The 21,887-nt window shown below is 38.8% G+C and overlaps 1 protein-coding gene across 1 annotated transcript; it reads right to left on the reverse strand.

Annotated features, from left to right (window-relative positions):
• Positions 1–10,965: 10,965 nt before the first annotated feature.
• LOC132630006 (uncharacterized) lies at positions 10,966–14,737 on the reverse strand. The gene is made up of 3 exons (XM_060345492.1): positions 14,518–14,737; positions 14,340–14,402; positions 10,966–11,362 (listed from the first exon to the last, which is right to left on the reverse strand). The coding sequence occupies exons 1-3, from the start codon at positions 14,709–14,711 to the stop codon at positions 11,257–11,259; spliced, it is 363 nt and encodes a 120-aa protein (XP_060201475.1). The 5' UTR covers positions 14,712–14,737; the 3' UTR covers positions 10,966–11,256.
• Positions 14,738–21,887: the final 7,150 nt, after the last annotated feature.

Consider the following 21,887-nt stretch of genomic DNA (forward strand, 5'->3'; position numbering starts at 1 on the left):
TTTTGGCTTGGATCATTGTGATCTCGTTGCCTTTGTCGAATTTCGACCATGGTACCCGGCGTAGGGTATGCGAACGAGGCAGTACCGAAATACGGTTTTTATCAACTGGGCAAAGTATATTTGACAGGAAGCTGTTATCCCAACTTTTGATAACTTTGTGCTTGGAAAATGTTTGTACTTTGATAACTTTGTGCTTGCAAAATGTTTGTACATATGAGAATTTTAACTCTTTCTTCCTTAGCCGTAGCAAATGTAAAATGGGACACGATTCGTTATGATCGTTTGGTCCTTACATTGGAGGCTATGGCCGGTGGCCGGGCCTTAACTTTGCCATAGCAAAATGCTAAATGGGACATGATTCATTATGATCGTTTGGTCCTTACATTGGAGGCTTTGGCCGGTGGCCGGGCCTTAACTTTGCCGTAGCAAAATGCTAAATGGGACACGATTCATTATGATCGTTTGGTCCTTACATTGGAGGCTATGGCCGGTGGCCGCGCCTTAACTTTGCCGTAGCAAATGTTGAGCTTCTCCGTCTGCTTTAATCGGGGTCATCTTCGGTGTGGCATAGTACTCCCCTAGCACTTATCCGATGCCCGAGGTCGGGTGAGTGCTATTATGTCTCCAATCGGAGGATGTGACACCGGGTATCCGGGTACTTGCCCTTCATACCCGTTAAGTAACACGTTGTACTCGTTGCCTCATTAAAAACCTTGTCGGAAAACCCATTTTGGGATAAAACCGGACTAAGGAAAATAGTGCAACACGTGTTTTCAGGCCTAAGACTCTAACTTTTATCCCGCTCTTGACTTCCTGCAATATAGAAAAGTTAATCAGAGAATGTGGGGAGACCATACCTCAGCAGTAGTATCTCTTCAGATGGGCCACGTTCCAGTTATTACGCAGACGCTGCCCGTCCATGGACTCCAATTGGTACGATCCTTTGCCTGTTATACCGGTTATCTTGTACGGGCCTTCCCAGTTCGGCCCCAGCTTTCCCTCGTTGGGGTTCTTGGTGTGCAAGGTAACTTTTCGAAGCACTAAATCCCCAACTTGGAAATACCGAAAGTTGGCTCTTCGGTTGTAGTATCTTTCCATCCTCTGCTTTTGGGCCGCCATGCGGACCGACGCGCTTTCGCATAGTTCATCTCCGAGGTCGAGTCTCACGGCCATGGCCTCCCCGTTTGACCCCTCGGTGGTATACCTGAAACGGAGGGTCGGTTCGCCGACTTCCACGGGGACAAGGGCTTCGGCTCTGTAAACCAATGAGAATGGAGTTTCTCCCGTGCTCTATTTGGATGTGGTTTTGTAGGCCCACAGCACCTCCGGCAATATCTCCCTCCAGCGATGCTTCGATGCTTCAAGTCTTTTCCTCAGATTTTGGATTATCGTTTTGTTCGTGGATTCTGCCTGTGCGTTTGCACACGGGTGATACGGGGTTGACACGATTTTCTTGATCTTCAACCCCTCAAGGAAATTGTTGACCTTGCCACCTACGAACTGAGGACCGTTGTCACAAGTAATCTCGGAGGGGACGCCGAAGCGACAAATGATGTGATCCCATATGAAGTCGATGACTTCCTTCTCTCTTATCTTCTCGAAGGCCTGTGCTTCAACCCATCTAGAAAAATAGTCAGTCATAAACAGAATGAAACAGGCCTTACCTGGTGCCTGAGGTAACAGACCCACAATGTCCATTCCCCACTTCATGAAAGGCCAGGGTGAGATCACCGAATGCAGTAACTCCCCGGGCTGGTGGATCATCGGAGCGTGCTTCTGGCATCCGTCGCATTTTCGGACAAAGATTTTAGCGTCTTCGTCCATCCGATTCCAGTAATACCCGGCCCTGATGATTTTTCGAACCAGAGCTTCCGCACCGGAGTGGTTGCCGCAGGTTCTCTCGTGTACCTCTCTTATCACGAATTCCGTTTCACCGGGACCCAAACACTTAGCCAGAGGACCGAGGAAAGAGCGTCGATACAGTTGACCGTCCACCAAGCAAAAGCGGGCAGCCTTGGTCCGTAGCGATCATGACTCTTTCGGGTCATTTGGGAGCTTACCATCACGCAAGTAGTCGATGCACTTGTTGCGCCAATCCCAGGTCAAGCCCATTGTGTATATTTCAGCGTGCCCGGTTTCTATGGCCGTGTTCGATAAGCGCACCGTTGCGCCGAGGTCAATTTCCTCCCCCTCGACCGAGGATCCCAAGTTTGCTAATGCATCGGCTTCGCTGTTCTGCTCCCTTGGTACATGCTGCATGATCCATTCTTTGAATTGATGAAGTACCACTTGGGTTTTTTCGAGGTATCGCTGCATCCGTTCGTCCTTTACCTCGAATACTCCGTTCACCTGGTTCATGACCAAAAGCGAGTCGCACTTTGCTTCGATTGTTTCGGCTCCCAAGCTCCGAGCTAATTCCAAACCTGCAATCATAGCCTCATACTCGGCTTCATTGTTAGTCAGTCTAGCAGTTCTAACGGACTGTCGGATGACCTCCCCGGTCGGGGTCCTAAGGACAATCCCGAGTCCGAAACCTCTAAGATTCGAGGCCCCGTCCGTATGTAGAGACCAAACGCCCGTGATCTTTCCCGAGGTCAGCAAAAGTTCCTTCTCGACCTCGGGGACCATGGCCGGGGTAAAGTCTGCCACAAAATCGGTCAAGATTTGGGATTTGATGGTTGTTCGAGGTTTGTACTCGATATCGTAACCGCTAATTTCTACAGCCCATTTTGTTAATCTACCCGATAACTCGGGTTTATGCATGATGTTTTTTAAAGGGTAAGTGGTTATTACATATATGGGGTGGCATTGAAAATAAGGTTTGAGCTTTCTGGAAGCGCTTACCAATGCTAATGCTAGCTTTTCCAAATGGGGATAACGGGTCTCTACATCCCCCAAAGTTCTACTTACATAATAGATAGGGAATTGCATACCTGATTCTTCTCGGACCAAAACGCCGCTTACCGCCATTTCGGAGACTGCTAGGTAGAGAAAAAGCGGCTCATCGGCCTTCGGTGTGTGTAGTAACGGGGGGCTGGACAGATACTTCTTCAACTCCCTTAGGGCTTCTTGGCACTCCGGTGTCCAATCGAAGTCGTTCTTCTTTCTAAGCAAATAGAAGAAACGGTGACTCTTGTCCGAGGACCTCGAAATGAAGCGACTCAGCGCCGCTATCCGCCCGGTGAGCTTCTGTACCCCCTTTATGTTGTTCACGACCTCGATGACCTTAATCTTGTCCGGGTTGATTTCAATTCCCCGGTTTGACACCATGAACCCCAGAAATTTACCGGACCTTACGCCGAAGGCACACTTCTCCGGGTTTAGTTTCATGTTGTATCTGCGGAGTACTTCGAAGGTTTCCTGCAAATGCTTTAAATGGTCCTTTGTTTCCAGGGACTTAACAACCATATCTTCAACATAAACCTCCATTATTTTCCCTATTTGTTCTTCGAACATCCCATTAACTAGGCGTTGGTAAGTTGCACCGGCATTTTTTAATCCGAAAGGCATGACGTTATAACAGTAAATCCCATAACGGGTGATGAAGGATGTTTTCTCTTGATCCTCCGGGTGCATCCAGATTTGGTTGTACCCGGAGTAAGCATCGAGAAAACTTAACATTTCATGCCCGACCGTCGTATCGATCATTCTGTCGATGTGAGGCAATGGAAATGAATCCTTCGGGAATGCCTTGTTTAAATCCTTATAATCGACACACATTCGAAGTTTATTACCTTTTTTGGGCACCACCACCACGTTAGCAAGCCAGTCCGGGTATTTCACCTCCCAGATGGAGCCTATATTCAAAAGCTTTTGGGTCTTTCACGAAGGCGTGTTTTTGCTCTGACATGGGCCTTCTTTTTTGCTTCACCGGTTGAAATTTTCCGTCCAAGCTGAGTTTGCGGGACGCTATTTCCGGTGATATACCTGTCATGTCTATATGCGACCATGCAAAGCAATCGGCGTTAGCTCGAAGAAATGCAATTAATTTACGCTTGAGCTCCGGGGTAAGCCCTGTGCCCAGGTATACCTTCCTGTCCGGCAAGAACTCGAACAAAATGATCTGCTCCAGCTCCTCCACGATTGACTTGGTCGCGTCCGAGTCATCCGGCATGACGAAGGATCTGGGCGTCCCGAAGTCATCCTCTTCATGTACTGGATCCGATCTAGTGCACTTTGATTGCTATTGGGGGACCTGCCCTCCGGTTGTACCCTTCTCTTCCTGAGCCGGCTTCTCGTTTACTGCGAACATTTCCTTTGCTGCGGGCTGCTCGCCCCGGACGGTTTTCACCCCCCCCCCCCCCCGGAGTGGAGAATTTCAGCAACTGATGCAGTGTTGAGGGAACTGCCTTCATGCTATGTATCCAAGGTCTGCCCAATAACGCATTATATTTCATGTCTCCTTCGATCACATAGAACATTGTTTGCTGAATGGTGCCATCCACATTTACGGGCAATGAGATCTCTCCCTTCGTGGTTTCGCTAGCCATATTGAACCCGCTGAGTACCCGAACTACCGGCACAATCCTATCGAGCAACCCTAGCTGTTCGACCACTCCCCATCGGATGATGTTGGCCGAGCTACCTGGGTCAACCAAAATTCGTTTAACTTTAGTTTTAAAGACAAGTACAGAAATTACCAGTGCATCGTTGTGCGGCTGAACGATACCTTCCGCGTCTTCGTCATCGAAGAAAATAGAGCCCCTGGTCGAATGGTCTCGGATGCGTTTTTCGTGAACAATTGAGACCTTGGTCCGTTTCATTACCGGTTCCCGAGGGACGTCAATACCCCCAACTATCATGTTGATCGTATGCCGGTGTTCGACCGGTTCGACCCTTCGATGAGCTTCCCCCTCTTTGTAGTGACTTTTGGCTAGCTCGCTCAATAGATCTCGAAGGTGGCCGTTTTTTAATAACTGGGCTACCTCTTCTCTCAACTGGCGGCAATCCTCAGTTTTATGACCATGGGTTCCGTGATACTCACACACCACGCTAGGATCCCGCTGTCCCGGGTCTGACCTCAGTGGTTTCGGCCATCGCACATCCGGTACTCGGCCGATAGCCGATACAAGGCCCGAGGTATTGACGTTGAAGTTGTACTCTGAAATCTTCGGCGGACCCCTATGGTTGACAGAACTTCCGGCGTCGCTCCTGAACGAGAGTCCCTGGCTATTCGACGGGCGCTCGACCCGCTTGCTACCTCGATCGGAGAGGTGGTTTGGGCTCTCCTTTGACCAGTCCGACCTGGAGTTTGGTCTCTCCGGGTGGGAGTACGGCCGAAACCTTTCTTTTGATGATTCAGACTTCATCTCATAACCCTTCCTCGACTTCTCGAAACCTTTATCCACTTTTAACTTTACCGGGGAGAGCTCGAACTGATCATCCTCTACCCGAATCTTCGATTCATACCGATTGTGGACATCGGCCCATGTCACGACCTCGTATTCCAGCAAATGTTCCTTCAACTTGGCCGAGGCAACTGAACTTAGCATGTTGAGCCCTTTTGTGAAGGCTTGTGCGGCCCATTCTTCTGGCATCGGGGGTAGTTCCATCCGTTCCCTCTGGAACCGGGTGACGAACTCCCGTAGTAGCTCATCGTCCCTTTGAGTTATCCGGAATATATCAGCCTTGCGGGCCTGCACCTTTATGGCACCGGCATGTGCCTTTACGAAGGCATCGGCGAGCATTTCGAAAGAAGTAATCGAGTGCTCGGGTAGATGGTCATACCACGTCAACGCTCCCTTCGACAGAGTTTCCCTAAATTTTTTCAGCAATACCGACTTGATCTCATCTTCTTCCATATCATTGCCTTTTATGGCACAAGTATATGAGGTCACGTGCTCGTGTGGGTCTGTGGTGCCGTCATACTTCTGTATGTCGGGCATTTTGAACCTCTTCGGGATCAATTTCGGGGCCGCACTCGGTGGAAAAGGCCTTTGGATGTACCTTTTCGAATTCGGCCCCTTCAGTAAAGTTGGAGCCCCCGGTATCTGGTCCACCCGAGAATTGTATGTCTCGACCCTCTTTTCGGTCGAATCCACCCGTTTCGCCAAAGTCTCGAGCATCTTTAGGACCGGCTCCGGAGCTGGCGCTCTCGACCATTCGTACTTCGTTTCTTCCGGTTCCGACTGTACCCTTTGCCTTTACCGGCCCTGCTTCACCCTTTCCGCTCTGCAGTTGGGCAATTGCTAACCCTTGCTCGGCGATTGCCGCCCTCTGATCCTGCAGCATTTCAAAAATTAAACGTAAGTTAATGCCGTCGTTTGGCGCGTCCGGTTCTCTCCGGCCCCTATCCCGGGATATCGTAACGGGATGGTGAGTGTTGAGAGGATCGGTAGCCGGTAGGGCGGCGTTCTCTTGATCTACGGTATTTTGCCGGTTGAGCCCTTCCCTTGAATCAACGGGGTTCAGATCAGCGGGGTTCGGCAATGCCCGTTGTCCGCTCCCTTCGTTTTCCGCCACGATCTCGGTATTATTGACATGACCGGATTGTTCGACGTCAGCCATTCGGACCGTTTTCACAGAGATGGGTAGGGACGCTTTTGGTTTCGATGAATATGGTAGGAATCAAGGCCAAAGACCACTATTATCCTAGCCCCACGGTGGGCGCCAAACTGTTTACCCTGGATTCGGATAATCAATTAAATTTGTAAATGGGTATAGGATATGTGTTTCGTTCTTGATGTGTGTTGGGTAAAGAAAGTAAATATTTGAGAGCACCTTAATAAAACGGCTAAAGATGATAGTTGGCTAGTAACACAAACGCCCGTGTATAATGTATGATACTTGATGGATTGAATGCAATAACAACAATAACGAGTGGCCTTGGCCGAATCAAATAATGAGAGAGATTGTATATATGAATTCTTCTATTACAAGTGTTCTTAGAAAGTGAAAAGAGCCAACCCCCTAAAGGAAGGGGACACACCCTATTTATAGTGGCACTCCCCTGGTTCTCATACAATATGAGCCAATAAAATAATAATAAAAAGGACTGCTCTGCACGGGTTTGGTGGGATTAGACTGCCGGCGCCGTCTGACACACGCATGGTAGGTAGTTGATCATGACTGGACGTTACTGGCGCGTGACCCGTCAGCAACGGCCACACGGACAAACGGTCATTCGGGCTATCGGCCCTGCGGTCCAACGGCCATGAAAGCCCGAGTCCTCGGGCTCGGCCGTTTCAACGATGCAGAGGGCAGATCGGTCGGTGCCCTTGCTCAGCTTCGGCCCTGGCACCGTTTCGATCATGGGCGAGTAGCCTCGGGCGCATTATCGTCCCTTCCTCCGGTTCTCGTTCCACCGGCTTGGCCCACACCCGGTTTTTACCGTATACATATTTAGATTTAAATAATTTTTTTGTAATAGAGTTGAAATAGTGACGAGTAATTACGTTTAGCAACTTTACTACTAAATCTAAGCTCTAACTACAGGGGTGAAACTACCATAAAAAGTAAGATTCGATATAACTCAGTAATTTTGATTCAAATCTTATACATTTATTAAGAAATTCTTTTTATATGATTATATAAACTTTAGATTTTATAAACTTCAAATTCTAGATCATCGTTGACACGGCTAACACAAAAAGCTACACATTTGATTGTAACTTATTTTTCTTCTTCTTGTGATAATATTTATGTGCGTATTCTGGTCTTAGCGCTCACGCCTCTGCTACTTTGTACTCTTTTTATAATACCTGTTACATTTTCTATACAACTAGAAAAAAACCAAACATCTTCTACCCCACATTGGTACTACTAAGATAGTTGCATAAAATACATAGGTTAATGCACCCAAATTGGTACATTTAAATTGGTCCAACTTTAAAAAAAATAATAATAGTAATATAAATCCAACTTCGCATCTTTACAAAAAACTAGATATGAGATTATTTCTTTGAATTGGCTGTAATAGAATGCTTTCATTGTCTAAAATACAAAACAAAAACACACAAATAATCAGCCCTAAGGGTAAAAATTTACCCGCACCGGGTGTTTACACCCAATGTAGTTAAGTTAACCATAGAGGACACTCTAAAGTTTATTAGGAGTCTTATTTTAAATAAAGAAAATTAAAAAAGACAGTAAATACTAATTAACCTAAAAGGAAGTGAAATCATACTAGCTATCAAACGTATAAAGACTTAAGGCTGCCACCAACCTCTTCTTTCTTTAATTTCCTGAACGTCTTCTTACGCATTTCATTAATTTCCTACACTTATTCTTCATGGTAATCTTTCATAAAAGATGATTGTATTTGTTAATCTTTAGATGTGTGGTATGGAGGGTATATAAAGGTAAGTGTTTTTGTTATAAGGTTAAAATGGTTAAAAAAAAATTCAAAGTTATATCTAGTATTGACCGAGAGTCGGAAGAATCTCATCTTACATGGTGAGATTTTTTATTTTTTATTTTTTAAAAAAGAAAAACAAATTGGTTGAAAAAGTAGTTGACTTCCAACGACAAAGCCCTTGAACAGAACATAAAAAAATAATTAAAAAAAAAAACACTAAAAACTGAGCAGTATGAATATTCAAAAAAGTTAATCCACATACGCCAAGACAGTTACAGATGGTAGCAATTACGTTGCTGTTAAAGTTGTGATTTGCAAGATTATTATGTTATTTAAATTTTATTTATATTTAAGATATGTGCAAAATATATGGTTGTTAACTATGGTTAAATATTAATAATTGTAGTTAAAAAAAAGTGACACGTGTCATTCGTTTATTGATTGGGCGTAAACACCCAGTGCGGGCAATTTTTTTTTTTTTTGCGACGGGTCCTCCTTTTTATGATAATGGTGTTTGGCGTCATTGTGAGCAGGTTAGTTATTTTATCGGGTATTTGCTATCTTTGAGACACTGAATTACTGCACACCCATTAATCTTTATGATGGTTGTGCCCTGATTAGCGATTGTTTCACCGGGTATCTATTATATCCCGCTATTACAATTACCCCTAGTTGCCTGCTATCACTACTAAAAAAAATCTCCATTTTCTCACTAATTTCCCATTGAAAAATATTCAGTATTTTTCACTGAATGTCGGTGGGAAACATTGAAAAAGTAGTGTTTTCGCACAGAAAAATTATGAAGTTTCTCAGCGTTTCAGTTGGAACCTATTTCCCATCATGCATTTTTCGATTCGGTGGGAATGAAGTGGGAAAATTATATTTTATAACACAAATTTTCCACGGTGGAAAAACACTAAGTTTCTAGTGGTGTACCTCCGTAGGAAAATAATGTTATTCAGAATCTTGTACATTTCTTATTTCTTGATGCTCTCTACAATTTTCGGCTATAAGAAGATGGACAGAACTTAAAAAAATATATAATGTTGATTATAAATCTTATTAAGATATAAATTAAATTAAATTAAATAATACGAAATCCTAAACAATTTTGATTTCTCACAACTATGACTTGTCTTCCAACAATCTACCACCAACACAAGTGTCAGATTACTATGAATCATTTTTCTTATGATGATAGTGTCCAGACTAATTACACGCACTTTAACTATTCCATCGGATACTTGTTATCTCTAGCTTTAACCGGTACCGAGTTACTGCACGTCTGTTTATCAGAAAGAAATGCCACTTTAGCCGAGTGGATTGAGTCGGCAATTCAATGAACTCAAATTGCAGAATTATTTCAGCTGATTAATGACCTTGTCTCACTTATGAATATAGGAAATTTGTCATACATGGATTAAGAATGAATTTTAAGGTTCTGTATATGAACAGACAATTAGCTTTTGAGGAAGAGTTGGACGAAAAGAATTGCAAATGATAAAATGAAGGAAAGAGGAAAAAATCAATGATGGTTGTGGTGTAGTTGCTGGTACTACTTCATCCTTAACCAAGGTCTCGAGTTTGAGTCTCCTTGGGTACAGATTCGCCATTGTTGGAACTACCCGGCACGAATCCGGATTAGTCGGGCCCCAATGCGAGTACTGAATACTAGATGAAAAATCTCAAAAAAAAAAAAAAAAAAGGAAAAAGAATGTGCCAGATCAATTACCTAGTATGAAAATTCAAAGCTATAAATGTCACTTTTTCTACGGAAGAAAAAATGATGAAATTTTGAAATAAGTTATAGAGCCCGTTTGGATTAGCTAAAAAAGGTGGTTTTTAAGCATAAGTGCTTAAAGAACTTTTTAGTGCTGAAAATTATTTTATAAATAAGCAGTTTTGTGTTTGAATAAATGTGCTTAATAGGTTTTTAGAAATAAAGATAGTATTGAAATTAATAGAAAATATAAGGGATAAAAGGGTAAAGTTATTGATCAAACCAAAATAGGATTTAAGCCAAAAAAAAAAAATTGGGGTTGAGCAACTTTTTAATTTTGGCTTATTTTAAACACTTTTTAATTTAATTTAAGTTATTTTACCAAACAATCAAATAAGTTAAAAATGACTTATAAGCTGGTTTGACCAATTTATAAGCCAATCCAAACGGGCTCATAGTTTAGTCATAATACATAAACAAATCCTCAAACTTGGCATTACCTGACAAGTATGCCCTCCAACTTTGAGTGTTCACAAGTAGACACCTCAACTTATCTCTACTTTGTCAGTTGAACACTCCAGCTTACAAAATGATCATCTTCAAAATTTATGTGTCACGTCAATGCCTCGACAGTATTTATATTTACGTGCTCAACTTTATACAAGTTAAGATGTCTACTTGTGCACACTTAAAATTGAAGGGCATACTTATCAGCTGAGGCCAAGGTTGAGGGCATGTTTATATAGCATGCCTTTAACTTTAAAAATATAGCATTTTGTGGAACTGTACAACTTTATAGCAACTTGAATGATTTTCAGTTTCATGTTTGAAGAATCAACATTGAAAATCCTAGACAGAGAAGTTTTTAATAACCAAACTTAGCACCAAATTTAGGTAAGACATCTGATAAGAAGGATCAAACGTCATTCTAGTAAAAAAAAAAAAAGGATGAATAACTGTTCTTTCAGCATTTAGCTATCACAATCCAAATTGAATATATCCTTCGACATAGAAATTAAATGGTTCTTTAAGCAGTCTGTAGTTCCATACAACAGAAACAAAACATAGGCCACTAACTAGCATCATCTCAGTGAATCTTGGCCAAACATAAAACGCCGAATCTAAGTATCTCTAAACTTGCTATACTGAGAGAGACAGAGAGATGGCTCCGCAGCTAAATTTTCAAAGTGCAATGGAACTCTACCGGTGCAAAATGAGACACAAACCGGACAAGGGAAGCTCAACTCATTGACATTAGCTTTGGACCATTGTCTGGCATGCCCATTCCAGCAGCCAAGTCAGCATCAAGTTGGGTGTGCGGTTTAGGGCCCATCATTATTTTCACACTGCAGCAACAAAACTATTCAGGTAAATATACAAGGTTTGCACTTTCACAGACTACCAACTATAATCACTAAAAACCATGGATTCACAATTTATTAGTGAAATTTGTATGCTGATGCTTCGAATTGAATGCTTCTAGTTGAAAAAAGAACATTCTAATTTCTTTACAGCCAAATTAAATGAATCTGTACTAACGCACCAACTTAGTTTACAACTTATAATGTAATCACCACATTACCATCTAAAGTATGTTTTTGTCACATTTATGAATTTAAGATGTCCCAATGAAACAAAATCCTCCAATATACCACGTGTGATGCGCTGAAATTATCCAAGAAATCCTTTCCTACTTGGCCAACACAAAGGAAATAAGGAATTTGAAAGACGAAGAAAACAAGATTGTCTAAACGGGCCCTTAAATGAAATAACAGATTCTGTAATATTGCACAGCTTGATAAGTTCCAGTATTTTAAGAAAGGACGTTCAAGACTTTGCACATTATTTAACACCTAATTTCTTTTCACCATTCACTTGCAACAAGCTAATCTATTCCTTCAAACCTACTCTTGCAAGTGTGTAAGACTGCAGAGGCTCTACAATGGATATGACCTCTAGTAGTGTTTGTAGCCCCCATGCAGTCAAACGAACAGCCTAGAATAAAAAGGTCACTTGCAACAAAGCAAATACTGCTGTCAAAATTACAAGAGGAAATTCTTTAAGAATTCTTCTACAGTGCAAACAGAATAGTACTATTATTCTTCTAATTTCATTAGTAACATACAGTGAACTATCTAGACAACCAGTTGGTACTATTTGTTGGCAAAGATTATAGTTCAACAGTAAACTATCGGGTATGCCATACAAGCAGAAAAGATAGTCTTCAGTTCTATGTAACCCTAAAAGCAAGTCTCTGATGGTCCTAGACTCCTAAAACATCATGGTCCTTGCAAATCACACCATTACATCTATGTATGTCCAAGAGATTTAACGGCGCAAAATGCAAGAATCGAGACGGTCCAGGACCATGTCTTATTTGAATGCTTTTGAGCTTGTTTAGTTGTTGTTAGGCATGCTTTCCACCCTTCCCTAGTTTGTGAGTTCGAAATTAATTTTAAAGGATGAGCTTTTGGCGATGTCTTGAGGGACTACAGTTTGAACTTTACTGGGTTTGTTATACTTTCTGATAAGGAACGCTATAAAAGATAGACAAAAAGGCCATTATACATTCCCATGCTCTAAGAGGGTCCATATTTGCTCAAAGCCTTAGTTGGATTTTATCAAGGAGGTCTACTTTCTATCCTCCTCCACTTGGCCTAGGTCTATGGAAACACATCGGCCCATGTTGAATTTCTTTTCACACAATTCAACTATAAAAGTGGGGACGGTAGGGAGGCAAGATTTTGGTAGGTTATCTGGCACGGTAGTTCTCCTCTTAAGGATGTGTTTCCACATTTATACAGTTTCACAGCATCCAAAGCAGTTGTAATTTTTTATTATAGACAAGAACATGGTTCACTTATCACTTTAAGAAGGAATCTACGTGATTGGAATTGGATAGATACCAAGGTCTATTGGACTCTCAGCAGCTCTCCTCCAGCTTCTCCCACATCTGATTGTCACTCGGAAAGGTCAAACCAAAAAAGGCAGCTTCACTTTTTAAGCATGTTACACTATCTTTGCCAACACCCCTCTCCCCAGTACACAATCCCAATATCACCTTTTCTTGCTGGTGCCTTAATAATAGAAGTTACTCCTTACAAGGAGGTCCACTTCCTATTATGATGTTTAAGGCATTTCCCTTCAACCTTCTTATTCTCTCTAGAAGAATGATGTGTCTTATACTGACGAAATATCACTAGGTCTACATTTCTTTTTTATAACAATGGGGTTCAGGCCAATTGGCACACAACTAGACTATTCCACCGGTCTCTGATTTGCTACGTTGCTCGGACTCTCCAAAAATGATGTCGCACCCGTGTCGGATCCTTCAAAAATGCACTACTTTTGGAGGATCCGACACGCACCCGTGTCCATTTTTGAAGAGTCCGAGTAACATAGCTGATTTGCATAGGTACTTGGTAGCTATGTGCATATACGCTTAGGCAGACAGGAAGAAATCCCCAAGTATTTAAACCCTAGAATCTCATGGCTCTCACTCACTTCATCAACTGTTTAGGCCACAACAACCCTTAGGCCTACATCTAACTGAAACTCCTTTTTTTGCTACTAATATCCTTCATGCATTAATAATTTTGACTTCAACTAGGCTCTACTTTGCCGCCCACAAACATATTCGCAACAGGCATAATAACACGAGAAAATTACACTGCATGTTAATTGGGGTGACAATATCACCAAAATTGACCCATTTTTTTAATTCTTACAAAAAATGACCCAAACTTCTCTCTCTCTGCCTTCTTATATGTTTGTATGTGTTGGTATATGTTGGTATAAGTGTCTGTATATTTTTTGGGCTATTTTTTTGTGATGTAAGTTTTGGGCTATTTTTTTGCAATTTAAGTGACCAACTTGTATATTTCTGAAATTTTCCCTAAGAACACCCCTTCTCTAGCCGATTGTTCAGCCAAGTGGACATAGCAACAGCAATAAAACTAAATCAATCTTCAGCACTTAAGCTCACAGTCATAATATATTTAAAAATAAAATAAAATTACAACTCCTATCCTTCACGTAACTTCAATTTATTCAAACAAATAATAAATCATCAATAGTTAATCAACTCCAGTGTGGCGGAGCCACATAGAGCCGAGGGTGTTCATCCCAACCCCTTGGCGGAAAAAATATGATTTTTATAAGGTTAAAATTATTTTTTATGTATATATAGTAGATGTTGAACCCCCTAGTATTCTTCGTCGTATCTTTACTTTTTTATATTTTGAACCGCTCGGCGGAAATCTTGGCTCCGCCACCGAACTCCACACACACACAATTAAGCCAAAATCAATTAAATAATCTTACCGCTTCCTGTGCTTCTTGGTCTTGAAATGCTCGTCCCTCACCGTCACATTTGCAAAATATCGACTGTAACACATCAAAAAGCCGCAAGTTAAGTTTTCAAAAACATACTCAAAAATATAACACTACATAGCAGTAAAAAAAAAAAGGGGGGGGGGGGGGGGGGGGTTGTTTATATTACTCGCAGTGAATACAGTAGTATTGACCCATTCCAGGTAAATCTTCATCAAGAGGCAACTCTTTCCTTTGCTCTTCGGGTTTTTTCAACTCATCGTAAACGACGTCGTCACCGTTTACAAGAAACTTTGTACGCCGATATTGTTTGTGAGAGTATCTTCTCTTCTTTACGCTTCTGTGCGGACACTTTCCTCCCATTTTTTTTCAAGAGAATTGAAACCCTAATATTGATCTCATATATATATATATAGTTATCTCAGCAACGGCGTCGTATTAGTCTCATTTGTGTATATAATTTTTTATACGAGGTTGATATATTATGTATAATGCTTTCCTCTAAGAAGCCGTTTGGACATGGTTGGTTTCAATTCATGTTTTGACATGTAATTTAGATATCTTAAGTTAGTATTTTCTCTTATATGCATAAAAACTCCTCAAGTTGTGAAAACTATCAAAACATTCTTAATTCTTATACAATCTTATTAAATGAGCAAGTCACAGTTCATAACAAAATAACAAAATTAATACGCTACTAGAAAGCCTTTCTAAAAAAATATAACGTCAATTGATCAAACTTTAGTTCAATAAAAATGAAAATTTAACATGAATAGTAATGTAAGTACTCTTTAATATAATCCTCCCATATGGTAGACATAAATAAAGGTTGGTGGAAATTAATTAAGTTTGTAAATGGTTGGTAGGAATAATTGTTAAAAATATTTTACCAACTTATGGGTCTTTTTTATAAAATATAAACTTATGGGTCAAGTTTTATATTAATTTTTTTTGAAATCATCGTTTGAAACCTCAAATCATAGCTTTTTGAATGATTTGGGGTTTGAACTAATGGTTTCAAACCGCATGTCCAAACGCCTACTAAGTATAATGTTGTATAAAATTGTTTAAGCTGAAAAATATGGCTTCATTGTGTAATATTTTATGTTGGGCTATATTTTTGAAAATTTTCCCTTTATTTCCTTCCAAATTTACCCCTATTTAGATAAGTAAGTTGTTATATAATTAAGAAACTATATTAATTAGATAGTAGTATTTAATTAAAGGTAAATTAGTTAAAATATCAATTTTTCTAGGAGTTAGTAGTATTTTTTTAAAGCGTGTGATAAAGGCTAAGTGCAGACTTATTTTGAACCAGATGGAGTAATTATTTAAGCAAAGAAAAAATTATAGATTTTAGCTCATACTTCATATTTATGCAAGTTTCATCTTATAATTGTTTTTCAGTCGGGGATAATAAAAATTAATATTTTACAGTTTCTTTGATACTTAATAATATTACATAGTTATTTTAATCTTACAATTATTATTACATTAATTATTTTAATCATACAATAATATCACGCCATATATCAATTCTTGATAAAGTGATAGAACACAGAGTAACAATAAATGATAGTAGTAAAAACTTTATCTAATTTATAATCGACCATAATTCAAATTATAAGAGGTCAAGAGATCCTATTTTCTCAATATTGTTGTCGTTGAGAACTTGAGAAAACTTAAAACATGAACGTCGTAGCCCGTTGAAATACCTTTCCAACGGATAACAAAGGACTACACTATACATATTACATGTCGTAGTAAGATTATTATATTCCAAGTTATTCATAACTTGCTCAAGACTTGGAGCAAATATCAATTCAAATCGACCTTCATTTATTTTGAACCAATACTTGCCTTTCGCGGTAAATTAATACTGTTCTTCTTATAATCAACCGTGATTAATGAAGCATAATTTCGATGGGAATCACCTAGTCTTGATTTAATACAGTTTTCTTGAAGATCTTAGGACCCGTTGTAGTGATATTTTAAAGATTTTAAAAATATTTTGGTATTACTTGGAGAAATGGAAATTTAATTATTAGCCAAGACAAATACTTGGTTGGCAACTTACTTGTTTACCAAGTACGTGTACTTGGATGGCAAGTATACTCGTTTGGCAAGTACTCCACCACTTTACTACTATAAATTGGCCTAACGAGCTTTCACAATAATCATCCAACAACTAAGAGCTAATCTCGTGCTCCACTTTAATTCTCTCGTGTCCTTTTTATAAAAAAGTTCTTCAACCACTATTATTCTTTTCATATATAGATCTTTTGTTTGTTTTTCATTGAAACTTGCTGGTATTATTTAATTTTGCTGATTTCTGTATCCTCTAATTAAATTTAGAGAAGGATTTGTTTAATCCTGGGAAAACATTTCATATTGCTGAAATAGTTCCTTAGGACAGTGCCTAGCACGACTCAAGTCATATTTACAAAATATATTATCGTAGTAATATTTATTTTTCCAAGTATATTTGTAGTAGTATTAGTTTGCTAAATAAAAAATATTATTTATTATTGTACTGGTTTTATTTTGTGGTTTTCCCAACAATCTAAGAGAACTATGGCAAATGATATCACTTGTGAAATAATTGATAACACCAATGTTAGTGTTATTCTGGCTGCTCCTGTTCCCATCATCTTGCCAGATGTCCATGGTGTTGGAGATGCATTAATATGTCCACAATTTAGCCAAACAATGACGCCAAAATTCAGGTATGTAAATAGACATGGTTACAAGCCCAAAGTCAATAATAAACCTTCATGGAAAATACACCTCAATGTAAGAATATTTACGAGAAATGAAAATCCCGTTAAGTCAAAAATAAATTTGACTGAAGCGGATGATATAATTATTGCAGTCATTTCATAAATAAATATTGAGGCCAATGTGAGAAATTGGGTGATAGACTCTGCTGCTACTAGGCACATTTGTGTAAATAAAAATAATTTTGTGTCATACACCCAAGTTGAGGAAGGAGAAGAAATTGTTTATCTTGGTGACTCAAGGACAACTCAAGGAAAAGTTCTTCTCAAACTCACATCTGGTAAAATTCTATCATTGAGTGATGAATTGCATGTTCCTAATATCCGAACCAATTTGATTTCTGTGGGATTATTAGGAAAAGCTGGGTTGAAGGTTTCTTCTGAAGAAAATGAGGTTGTGTTGACCAAAAATAATATTTTGGTGGGCAAAGGATCTTGTAACCGTGGTCTATTTGTGCTTAATGTTTCTAATGATATCTGTGAAAATGCATTTACTTCTCCTTATATGGTTGAGTCTATTTCTTTGTGGCATGCTACACTAGGACATGTTAATGCCACCTATATAAAGAAAATGCAGTCGCTTGGTTTAATATCTGGTTTAGACTCAAATAATTTTGATAAATGTGAAATATGTGCTGAAGTTAAAATTACTAAAAAATCATGTTTTTTAGTAAATAGAGAAACTGAATTATTATCTTTGATTCACACTGATTTAGGTGATTTAAAGCAGACTATGACTAGAGGTGGTAAAAAATATTATGTGACTTTTATTGATGATTTTTCTAGATTTACTAAGTTGTATTTGCTTAGAAATAAAGATGATGCTTTTAATGCTTTTATTTCTTATAAAACCGAGGTTGAAAATCAGCTTAGTAGAAAAATCAAGAGAATTAAATCTGATAGAGGTGGAGAATATTTGTCCTTAAATGCTTTTTGTGAAAAAGAATGTATTATTCATGAAATAACTCCGCCTTATTCACCAGAGTCTAATGGAGTAGCTGAAAGAAAAAATAGGACATTGAAGGAAATGATGAACTCTATGTTAGTCAGTTATAATGCACCTAATAATTTATGGGGTGAAGCTATATTATATGCATGTCACTTACAAAATAAGATTCCTCATAAAAGAACTGACAAAACTCCTTATGAATTGTGGAAAGGTTATAGACCTAATTTGAAATATTTAGAAGTGTGGCGGTGCCTTGCTAAAGTTCTTTTGCCTAAACCTAAAAAGAGGAAAATCGGTTCTAAAACCGCTGACTGTATGCTTATTGAATATGCTGAACATAGTGCTGCATACAGATTTCTTGTTTTGAAAAGTGATGTGCTTGATTGCAATACTATAATTGAGACAAAAAATGCTGAATTTTTTGAACATATTTTTTCACTTTCTGATAAAATTTCTCATGCACGTGTTGAAAGAAATAATGAAATTACTCCTAATGAGGAACTGAGAAGGAGAAAAAGGCCTAGGAAGGAATATTTTTCTCATGGAAATGATTTTCAAACTTTTCTTGTCGATAATGAACCATCAAATTATTTTGAAGCTCTATCTTCTTCTGATGCTAAATTTTGAAAAGAGGCAATAAAAGTTGAAATTGATTCTATCATGAAAAATAATACATGGGTTTTTACTGATTTACCTCATGGTGCAAAACCTATTGGTTGTAAATGGATTTTCTAAAAGAAGCTTAATCCTGATGGCTCTATAGATAAATATAAGCTCGTTTAGTTGCAAAAGGATTTTCTCAAAAGCAAAATATTGATTATTTTGATACATTTGCAGCAGGTTTTAATTGCCTTAGCATCAATTCACAATCTCTTTATCCATCAAATGGATGTAAAAACAGCTTTCTTAAATGGTGATTTAGAAGAAGAGATTTATATGGTTCAACCTGAGGGATGTATTGTTACTGGATAAGCAAATAAAGTTTGTAAATTAGTGAATCACTTTACGGCCTTAAGCAAGCTCCTAAACAGTGGCATGAGAAATTTGATCAAGTCTTATTGAGAGACGGGTTTTCTTCTGTTGAGGTGGATAAATGCGTTTATACTAAAGTGGTAGACAAAGATTATGTGATAATATGCTTATATGTTGATGACATGCTCATATTTGGTACAAATTTAAATATTGTGGAAAATACCAAATTATTTTTGTCTACTAATTTTGATATGAAAGATCTGGGTGAAGTAAATATGATATTGGGAGTTAAAGTTATAAGGAGTGATGATAATATATTTCTGTCACAAGAACATTATGTGGAGAGACTTCTTAAGAAGTTTGAATGTTTTGAGGTGTCACATGTGGCCACTCCTTATGATGCTAACTCTCAATTGAAAAAGAATAATGGTGACCTAGTTGCTTAGTCTAAATATGCGCAGATTATTGGGAGTCTGATGCATTTAATGAATTTTACAAGGCCTGATATAGCCTATGCTGTGTGTAGACTGAGTAGATATACTCATAATCCCAATCATGAGCATTGGTCTGCATTGATTAAACTGATGAAATATTTGAGAGGTACCATGAATTATGGTATCATGTATAGTGGATTTTCTCTACTTTAGAAGGGTATTGTGATGCAACCTGGATCTCTGATTCAGATGAGACAAAATTCACTAGTGGCTATGTGTTCACCCTTGGTGGGGTGCAATATCGTGGAAATCAGCTAAGCAGACGATCATTGCTAGATCGACTATGGAGTCAGATTTTGTAGCTCTGGAGTTAGCTGGTTCTGAGGCTGAGTGGCTGAGAAATTTCTTAGCAAATATCCCTTTAATAAAGGATGAGTTGCCTCCTGTGTTTATGCATTGTGATTGTCAAGTGGCAATAAATCTTATAATTGTAAGAGTAGACACATGAAATTGAGATATGATGTCGTTAAGCAGCTGCTGAGAGATGGAATAATTTCCATTGATTATGTGAAGTCAGAAATGAATTTGGACGATTCACTGACTAAACATGTGGGAAGAAAATTAATTCAAGTCAGAAATGAATTTGGCCGATTCACTGACTAAACCTGTGGGAAGAAAATTAATTCTTCAAACATAAAAAAAGATGGGGTTAAGGCCATATAATTGTCAATAGAGATGGTAACCCAACCTATGTGATTGGAGATCACATGAAGTAGGTTCATATGGGTAATAACAAGTCGATATTGACTCAGCGCACTTAAAGAGAGTGCTTGAACTACTACTAATTATGAGGATGAGGTATTGATAAGTTGGTATTTTACTAGCATATCTCTTCTTTAATCTTATATTTTTGTTATGTTTGCTTGAGAAAATAGTGCATTTAATATCATTTACATCTATTTTACAGGTTTATGTGATTTAGAAGTGATCGAAAGAAACCAAGTGAAAATAAAGTCAAAAAGAGGTCAAATTGGACAAAACTGCACAGTTTTGCAAAACTGTCAAAAGTGGACAGTTTTGCAAAAACGGGACAAATTTGCAAAAAACGGGCAGAACTGCAAAAACGAAAATCTGGGGCATATTTTGTCATTTTTTGGACTTGGAAAAATTGGGAAACATAAAAGGAAGACTAGGGGGCAAAACATTTTCATCTTTGGCATAACACAAAAACTTGGAGGCTAGGGTTTCATCACCAACACCATTGGAGGAGACGATTGGAAGCACTTTAATGAGATATTTCTTAATCCTTTCTTCAATTCCTTGTTTTGTATTGAATATTTATGTGTGTAGTATTTCATTTCAATACTTGAACCTTGTTTATGGAAGTATACATTGCTTAAGTTTGGATTGAATCTCTTGTTTTGCTTATGTGTTGAATGATTTTATTCCTAATGAAGTGGGTTATTGTTTCTTTAATTAATCTCATTTTGAATGATTCTTAAGGGAGTAGCTAACCCTAAGACTTGCCCATTTATTTAGATTTAAACTTGGAAGAGGCAAACTCGGGATTGGGAAAGATTAATTAACAAGAATTTGGGGCGTTAACCCTCATCTAATGGAAATCGACCTAGGGATAGGCGACACCACTTGTAGCCATATTCGGGTGTTCTTAATGCTCCTAATTGCTTTAGGGATATTCAATTAGGTAGTCTAGTTAGTCTTCGGAAGAAGCTAATTTAGAGTCATTATCCGAGGCTAAGTAATATAAACTCACCATGATTTGTAAATCATGAAGTACATTGGGTCGTTACTTGAGCGTAGTTTCCCTTGTATCCATGCTTGTGGTCATTGATCATTTTACTTGCTTTCTAGGTTAGTTTACATTTTTGCATTAGCTATAATTTTCTCCAAAAACCAAAATATTATCAAGTGTTTGGCTTAGTGTAGAAAGTGAAAATTCCTTACTTTCCTAATCGCCTATATATTGTTCTCTGTGGGATTCGTCCCCGACTCATAGTTGGGTAAATTATATTTGCATACGACCGTGCTCATTCTAATTAATAGAGTGGATTTGGACGTTATCAGGTATTAACTCTTAATGAATTCATAGTCCTTATAGATGGTGTATTTAAAGCAGTGTACACTTGATGAATTCACCTATATGAGAGTGGAGTGGGGCCGCTCCTATGAGACATTGGCCTAGTCTCTAGAGCTCTCATGAATAACCAGGCACGTGCATGGCCTAGGGCGGAAAACTGCGTTGAACAATAAAATTACGGAGTCGAAATGTGATTGATAAAGTCTCTGACTTACAACAAGAATTATTGGTTCATAGAAATTTCATATTTCACCAGTAATTCTGTAAGTTAAATTTTATCGCTCTAAGTTTGGTTCATAGCCCAAAAAG

The sequence above is a fragment of the Lycium barbarum genome, chromosome 3 (assembly GCF_019175385.1).
Source record: "Lycium barbarum isolate Lr01 chromosome 3, ASM1917538v2, whole genome shotgun sequence".
Lineage (NCBI taxonomy): Eukaryota > Viridiplantae > Streptophyta > Magnoliopsida > Solanales > Solanaceae > Lycium > Lycium barbarum.